The sequence below is a fragment of the Camelina sativa genome, chromosome 5 (genome assembly GCF_030686135.1).
Source record: "Camelina sativa cultivar CO46 ecotype springtype chromosome 5, ASM3068613v1".
NCBI lineage: Eukaryota > Viridiplantae > Streptophyta > Magnoliopsida > Brassicales > Brassicaceae > Camelina > Camelina sativa.
In genome coordinates this window covers 9,066,156-9,075,115 of record NC_141884.1, presented here as the reverse complement: position 1 = coordinate 9,075,115, position 8,960 = coordinate 9,066,156, and the positions used below count along the sequence as shown (strand labels likewise).

Genomic DNA, 8,960 nt, shown 5'->3' with positions numbered 1-8,960 from the left:
TGACATGTTGAATCCCTATTGGTTGTTTTAAAACTTAGGTTTTAAAAACTTTTTAAATGTTAAAAAATTTTTAAAATTTTAAAATTATAATATTTTGAAACCTTTTTAAAGCTAAAACTTTTAGAAGTTTCAATATTTATAATATTTTAAACTTTTAAAAGGTTCGAATATAACATTTGAACCTTTTAAAAAGTTTCAATATTTATAATATTTTAAACTATTAAATTTTAAAATAATAATATTTAAAAACTTTTTAAAAGCTAAGAGCTTTTAAAATTTTTAATATTTATAATATTTAAAATTTTGAAAAATTTAAATATTATAATATTTTTTTGAAACTTTTTAAAGTTTTACTTTGATCAAATAAAAAATCGGATCAAACCGAATTAAACTTTTAAACTTGGACGCCTGATAAATCAAGCTTTCCTGCTCATTCGTTGTTAGAAGCATATTAATCTTATTTATATTGGTTTGAACCATTGTCTAAAAAATTTCTAGTCAATGTGGGATGTTGTACATAGTTTTTTTATTTCCATAAATTTAAAATTTTTCTTTTTCTAAAAAATTCTGGAAATTTAGAAAATATTAATGAAAGACATGTCAAATCCTGATAGGTTGTTTAACATAATTTTTAATATATAAAATTCTGCAAATTTCTAAAAATATTAATCAGTGACATGTTGAATCCCTATTGGTTGTTTTAAAGCTTAGGTGGACAGCCTTAGAAGCTTATAGCTCCTACTTTTATTTATACCTATTGGTTGTTTTAACGCTTAGGTGGACAGCCTTAGAAGTTTATAGCTCCTACTTTTATTTAGTATAACTAGGTGACCGAATAATATATATATATATATAGGCTTAGAAGTTTATAGCCTATTGGTTGTTTTAAAGCTTAGGTGAACTAGGCTAAGTTTATAGCCTTAGAAGTTTCGCCTTTAGGAGCTTATAGCTCCTACTTTTTATTAGTATAGATTTTAAAAAATCACATTGTATTCAATAATAATATATATATATATATATATATATATATATATTGTATTAAAGACAAAACTTAGATAAAAATAAAACTACTTATCAAACCAATTAAAACAAAAAAAGTTTTGATACTTTTAATGTAAAAATTAAAACCAAGTTAATTTATGATAGACTAATTTAAAAATATAGAATATGTACTACTATATTTAAAAATCACATTGTATTCAATAATCATATTTATGATATTAAAGACGAAACTCAGATAAAATTAAATTGTATTTAATATTATATAAGTTACCATTTGACTACCTTTAAAACGTATGTACTAAAAGAAAATAAAAATAGCATAATGGTATCATAACATATTCTTTAGTTTTAACATATAATATATTTCCTAATGAAAGCATATATCATATAACCTAAAAATAAAACTACTGATCAAACCAATTAAAACAAAAAAAGGTTTATACTTTTAATATAAAATCTGAAGCCAAATTAATTTATGACAGACTAATTTAAAAATATAAAATATGTTCTTGTATCTTTAAAAAATCACATTTTATCCAATAATCATATATATTGTATTAAAGACAAAACTCATATAAAATTAAATTATATTTAATATTCTATAAATTACAGTTTGACTGTCTTTAAAACATATGTACTAAAAGAAAAAAAAATAACATAATTGCTTAATCACCCCATGAAATAATAGAAAACAATAGTTTCACAAAATAATTTAATGGTAATTATAGTATTTATTTTAAAAGGATTAGAAAATAGAGATAGTATATCGAATCTAAAAAATATTTAATTTGACACATTTTTCTTTTCATGACTTTTATTCAAAATTAAATGTGAGATATAGTATAAGATATTTCATAAATTTTTATGGTATGAGCCATATTTTAATATGCATTATTCCAATTTTTTAATATTAAGGGTGATTACAAGATTGGAAAGTAAACACTAGAGCATATGATAAATCATGAGTATACTTATTAAATATTCAAAATAATCATTGGTGATTCTCCTGTTACTTTGTAAAACATATTGTCTAGATTCATAATCTCATTAGTATAGTACAAAATTCAGGTTTTACAAGTTTAGTTTATTGATTGGATGAATTTGAGCCGATCTGATTTTTTTCTCACATATCTTATTTTAAAATCATCAAAATCTGATGGAAAAGTCAACATATAGATATTATAAGTTTAAATATAGTTAATTAAAAAAATATTTAGATGTAAGTTGAAATAAATAAGAAATGTAGTTATGTCATAAAAATAATTGGAATATATCATTTGTTGATATCAATTTTTCTAATTTTTTCTTCCCATCCATCTAAATCAATTGACATGTTGGAGAGTTCATTTTTTGACAATTAAAATAACATAATGAATAAGAATAGAGACAAGGACCGAGAAATAACCCATCATCGTAGAAGTATAACATATTTTAAGCATTCATATAGAGTTTCTAATTCACAAGATATTTGTTAGGAGGCTAATTGAAGAAAATCAAACCGTAGCAACATATTGTAAAACCACTCGCAAAAAGATAAATATTTATCAATTATTTTTCTTTACGATTGAGACTAAAACATAATTTTTATATATTTTTTTTCATGGTTACTGAGTTTCAATAATAATTTTCTGATTATAGAAATCTAGCGAATTATCATATAAATTTTGATCGCATCCATATATTACAGCTTTGGAAAAGATGTAGGGAAAGATGAGATTTATCTGGTAATATTTGTAAACAATTTTCAATACTAAATTTTTGTTTCAAATGTCTGATATATGGTTTCTACACAAATCTCATGTGTACGAAGACTATCTCCAATATATATTCTATTTTTTACTCTAAAGTAGAGCATAGTTTTTTCAATATGTCAGTCTATTTTATACTAAAAAATGGAGTTAGGGTAAAAAATTAAAGTTGCATAGAGAGTAATCCTATCATTTACTCTATTTTAGAGTAAGATATAGAGTAGGCCACTCTAGGGTTTGAGCAAATGTTACTTTATAACAGAATTAGAATATTGACTTTAAAATAGAGTGGGGTTTTAGAGATGCTTTAAGAACCTAACAATTTATCACTAAATAATAAAATCCAAAACAACAAAACTTTGAGGGATTTAATTACTTTCACTAAAAAAATTTCTGATATGTTTTGTTTATTTTATTTTGCATCCAAACATAAAGAACCATATATATAAAGGAAACAAATATTAAACAAATTTTTTCAAAAAATCATATTAAAAAATACATTTCAATATATTTTTAAATTTAAAATATCTCATATTTAATAAAAATAAAATTAAACCTATTTCAAGTATATTATATTGTATGTGGAAAATGTCGAGAGAGAGAATTGGATATAATATGATGTATTATTTCATGATAACGTTTCTTTGTTTTTTTTTTTTTTACATGTATATCAAAAGACATTTGTATTGCTTGATTAGAAGTTGGTGTAACAAACCACACACACCGGTACATAGAATTCACCATTCTTACTTAATAGAAAAACAAATAGATGAAAGCATCAGTTACAAGATACAAAAAACACAGAGGAAACTTCAATACAAGACCAACAAAAAACTTGACAGACATCCGAAAAGTAAAAAACTCCAACCCAAGCAGTCCTAGCGGTTTTTGCGTTTATTCAGACACATTATCTTGGCGAGCCACTCCGGCTTGTATGAAACAATAAGTTGTGCTACTGCCAATCCAACCAACACTCCAGATCCATATCCTATGGCCACCGCTTTCCAGCTCAACACTTGTTCCTCGTCCTCGTTTTCTTCTTTAGGCTGCTGTGTTGGTGGCGTATGACTCCCATAGCAAGTCTCCTCCAAAGGAAGACCACAAAGACCAGCATTTCCTTCAAAGGAGGATTCAGGTTGCCCCATGATTTGTGGTCCTTGTGGTATTGCTCCTCTGAGTTGGTTATGAGACACATTTATGTACTCCAAAAACGAAAGGCCCCCGAGTCCATTAGGAATAGTCCCTGAGAGTTGGTTTCTTGACACGTCTAGTGACTCGAGCTCCTTAAGATTTGCAAAAGACAGAGGAATATGGCCTGTGAAAGCGTTGTTTGATAAGTTGAGTGCAATCAGTGCCTTCAAAAGACCAATGGATTCAGGAATCTCTCCTTCAAGTCTATTCCCAGAAAAATCAATGGCGCTGTAGGCAGTGAGGACCAGCTGTTGCTCCATGGATAACCCTTTGTAATGCAAGTCTACTATTATCCTGTAACTATAGCCGATTTCATCGTATCGCTGGTCGTGGTATACCATATATAAACCCTCATATTCTGATGATGTTTTCCAGTTCACAAAGTAGTTTGGTGGCAAGCTTCCAGTAAACTTATTGTCAGCTATCTCAAATATCCGCAGCTCTGGGAACCCAAGAGGACCTTGATGAGGGGGAGATATCGGACCGTAAAATTGATTCGAGCGAAGGGTAAGGACTTGCAAATTCGGTAAAGCCTTAAGCCAGAAAGGGAACGTGTCTTGGATTCTGTTGTTTACAACGCTTAGAAGCTTTAGAGATGAGCAATTTACAAGAGACCTTGGAAGCCTCCCTGTTAATCGATTATAGCTAACATCGAGTATCAGTAGAGAGGCACTGGTACAGAGAGTGTCAGGAATACTTCCGTCGAAATTGTTCTCTCGAAGACTCATAATTGTCAAATTACTCAAACATTGAGGAATCGAACCCACTGAAGTTGTTGTAGGATATATCAAGAGCAGCGAGAGACCTAACGTTGCAGATTGAAAGAGGTATCTCTCCGTCGAAACTATTAGACTTTGCAGAGAAGGTTTTGATAGAGAGTGGTAGATCAGGAAGTGCTCCTTCAAAATTGTTTATATCCAGAAGTAGTACCCGCAATGATGAATTTACAAAAACTTCCGCCGAACCTTCCAAACCGCTGAAGGAATTATTTCTAACATACACTGTGCCTAGACGAGGAAGGCTCCATAACCACTCTGCGATTTTCCCTTTCATTAGATTGTGGGATAATTGTATATACTCCAAATTCTCAAGGGTTCTTAAGCTGGTTGGGAGCTCCCTGATGCCGCAGGACGCCAAGAGCAAATATTCCATGGTCAACGGGATGCTTGAATCTGAACTTAAACTGGCTGGTGATATATTGTTACCAGAAAGATCGAGGTACACCAAAGATTTGAGAGAGGACAACTTTAATTCAATTGGGTAGCTCGTCTTTAGGAAAGAGGCGTCAAGGTGTCTCAGGTTGATGAGCTTTGAGATAGGCTCTAGGATTTTTCCTTCAAATTGGTTAACCCCTAGGTACATTAACTCAAGCCTACATAAGGTAGAGGTGTTTGAAGAAACTTCAATTGAACCAGAGAGATGATTATCGCGCAAATCAAGAACTGATAAGAGAGGCAAAGTGAGGAGGTACGAAGGAATGGTCCCAGTGAATTGATTATAACCAAGTGCTAGAGTGGAGAGCTTAGTTAGATTTTGTACAGGTGGGAAACTACCAGTGAACTTATTTAGGTAAAGGCGCAACTCAGTTAACCGGGTCAAATTACTAATTGTGGGGAAAATTCTACCAGAAAAGCCATTAGAGGTAAGATCAAAGACCTCTAATTTGTTGAGATTGCCAAATTCGGAAGGGAATGAGGAACTGAAGTTGTTGAAACCGAGATCAAGGTAACGAAGGTGGTGCAGCCCAAAGAGGCTATTCTTGGAATCCACTTTTCCAGACAAGTGATTATAGGAAAGGTTTCTTAGGTTTCGTACAAGTGGAAAACTACCAGTGAGATCATTATGGGAAAGGTCTAAAATGGAAAGCATCTTTAGGTTACTAAATGAGGAAGGAACTTGGCCATGGAAGCCATTAGAGGTAAGAGTAAAGACCTCTAATTTGTTGAGATTGCCAAATTCAGAAGGGAGTGAGGACCTGAAGTTGTTGAAACCGATATCAAGGTAACGAAGGTGGTGCAGCCCAAAGAGGCTATTCTTGGAATCCAGTTTTCCAGACAAGTGATTATAGGAAAGGTCTAAATAGGAGAGCTTTCTTAGGTTTCGTACAAGTGGAAAACTACCAGTGAGGTCGTTATGGGAAAGGTCTAAAATGGAAAGCATGCTTAGGTTATTAAATGAGGAAGGAACTTGGCCACGGAAGCCAGTAAAGGAAAGAGATAAAACCTCTAATTTGTTGAGATTGCCAAACTCGGAATGGAGTTTAGCGGAGGTGAATTTGTTTTGAGAGAGATCAAGATAACGGAGGTGATGAAACCCAAAGAGGCTACTGTTTAGCTTCAGAGTTCCACTGAGACAATCCCTGAGCTGTAGCTTCGTGACCGCACCCGTCGATTTATCGCACCATTAAAAGAGTCACTGTGGTTGCAACCACGGGTGTCAAACTCGTTCATGAACTGCGTGAAGGCTTGAACCTTGTGGTGGTGACATGAAACAAGGCCAACAACAGGATTTTTTAAAGTGAAGAAGCTTGAAGGGGAGACACAACAGAGTAAGACTAGGAAGAGAAAATGCAAACGCAAAAGTGATTCCGACATGGTCGTCATCATGAAACCTTATTAAGAAGAATGCTTTTGGTTGAATAAAAGTGAGGGAGAAGATGGGTATAAATAAAGATATTTAGTTTTGCATTGGAGAACAACTTGACTTAGAAGAAGTAATTAGAGCTATGAAGTCTTTGTATTCGGGCTTAAAGAAAAGTTTTGTTAACCAGCTAATAAGATCGACTCAAGTCATGAAGTGTAATCCACGTTAGTTTAAAATTTCTAACGTATAGCTTGTAAGTGGAATTAATCAGTTTGAAATACCTCACATGTGTACAAACTACAGAAATAAACTAACATAATGACAAACACATTGGATACGTTTGTCAGCTTGTGGAGAGACGTCTGTAGTTTTTATAGTGCTTTACAAAGAAGAAGTAGCAAATGGATCACGTTGAGGTTTAGGTAACAAATGATCGCTAAACTGAACAAGAAATGTTATGCTAAGCAAAGGACTTAAATAACAACATGATGGGGATGCTATTTTCAGATATCTCTCTATCGAAATTGTCCATAGGAGGTTGGGCAAATTTACAGATACGTATATAAGGGCATGTTTATAGGAAGATTAGGTGAGGGTGATCTTAGGGGAGAAATATTGTAAAAATATTGTAAGATCAGGTCTTAAGAACTTTTGTTAAGAAGTTAGTTATTGGGAGAACAGAGACAGTGGAGACGACGAGATCGGTGGACACGAGGATACGAGGAGAAGAAGAGACGAAAAGATCGGTTTAATTGGTGTTTTAATGGCCGGAACACACCGGAATCGGAGAAGAAGAGATCAGTCGGCGTTTCGCCTTTCGGGAGAGAAGAAGAAGAAAACACGAGTTCCAGATAGAAAAAAATGAAAATGAAACGAAGTAAAAAAAAATGATTTCGGAATAAAATTTTCGACTAATCACAGCGAGCCACATACCCGAGGATCAGGCCCATGAACTGATCCCAAATAAAATCAAAAGGCCTGATCTAAAGGCCACTGTTCATTAAATTTTATTTTTTTAAAGCCTAAGATCAGGCCATCAGTTATGCCAATAAACATGGCCCTAAATTCTGGGGTGTGTAAAGATCCACTGCCACAAATTCTGGAGTATAAGTTACCAATTGATATTGACCCTAGACGTGTCACAGTCACGTACAGGTAACGTGTGATTTGTTTCGAGGATTTTGTGGGCTGGCTATTGTAGCACGTCGTCTTTGGGATTTGTTTTAAGTAAAATATTAAGAGCCTGAGAGGACAAAAGTCAACATGGTAAATTTTAAATTTTATATGGGAGACAGCTTTATAAGTTTGATTTATTGTGATCAAAACTGTACCCGGATTAACTATAACCAATTAACCATGCACTTACTAATTAAGTTTTAAGTTTATATACTCATAAATTTTAAGTTTTAACTATTGAATTGTTTTTTCTTTTATGTGATACATCAGTTTGTGTCAAGGTGTTACACTTGTAAATACTGAGTTTTTGGATTAGATATTCATCTATTAATACATTTTTGAACTTAGTTATAATATACAAAGATTTATAGTCACCAACCATGAAGCAACTCACCATCAATCATGGTACATAAGGGGTGGGCGCTCGGGTACCCTTTCGGGATTTAAGTCAGGAATTTCGAGTTTTCGGGTTTAGAAACATAAGACCCATTCGGATATTTTTAGATTTCAGGTCGGGTTCGGATAAACACCCGTCAGATTTAGGTATTTTCGGGTTTCACCCAAAGCCTCAAATTATATTTTGGGTTCGGATCGGATTTGTAATTTTTTAATCCAAACCAAAGTAAAAGACAATCCGAATTCAAAAAAAAAATGAAATCAATCCAAATTCATTAAAAATGATTATAATCATAAATAAAAAACCAAAGTTATTAAACCAAATTGAAGTCATAAAAATAAAAGAACAATTATAAATAACAAAATACCAAATTCACAAGGCGATAATTTTTGATTTCTTAAAACATCAAATGACATCAAATTCAAAGTTAGAACTATATAATCTATCTAAATTAACATATGAAAACTGACATATTTAAAAATGAAAACTAATTTATCTTGTAAGTTGTAATAGTAATTATAAAATTACTTCTGAAACTTGTAAATTAACTCAATCTATTGTTAAATATATATATATATATATATATATATATATATATAACTTTGAATAGTTTCGGGTATTTGTTCGGGTGTTCGGATATACCCAATCGGGTTCGTGTACCCATTTCATTTACTAAAAGCATCCAATTGGATATTTTTAAAGTTCGCATTCGGGTACGAATCGGTATTTTTAATCGGGTTTGGGTTAAATTTTCGGGTTCGGATATTTTGTCCAGCTCTAGTACATATATACTACATACTGTATTTACGTTGGACGTTTTGAATGTTCCCAAAAGTAACCAAATACCATTTCATTTTACTTAT

The 8,960-nt window shown here is 32.0% G+C and overlaps 1 protein-coding gene across 1 annotated transcript; it reads right to left on the bottom strand.

Annotated features, from left to right (window-relative positions):
- Positions 1-3,759: 3,759 nt before the first annotated feature.
- On the bottom strand, positions 3,760-6,629 carry LOC104789057 (receptor like protein 24). Its single transcript, XM_010514809.2, is given in 5 exon segments — positions 3,760-3,918; positions 3,920-4,705; positions 4,707-6,346; positions 6,349-6,550; positions 6,552-6,629. Coding segments are annotated over 5 exon segments (2,865 nt in total).
- Positions 6,630-8,960: the final 2,331 nt, after the last annotated feature.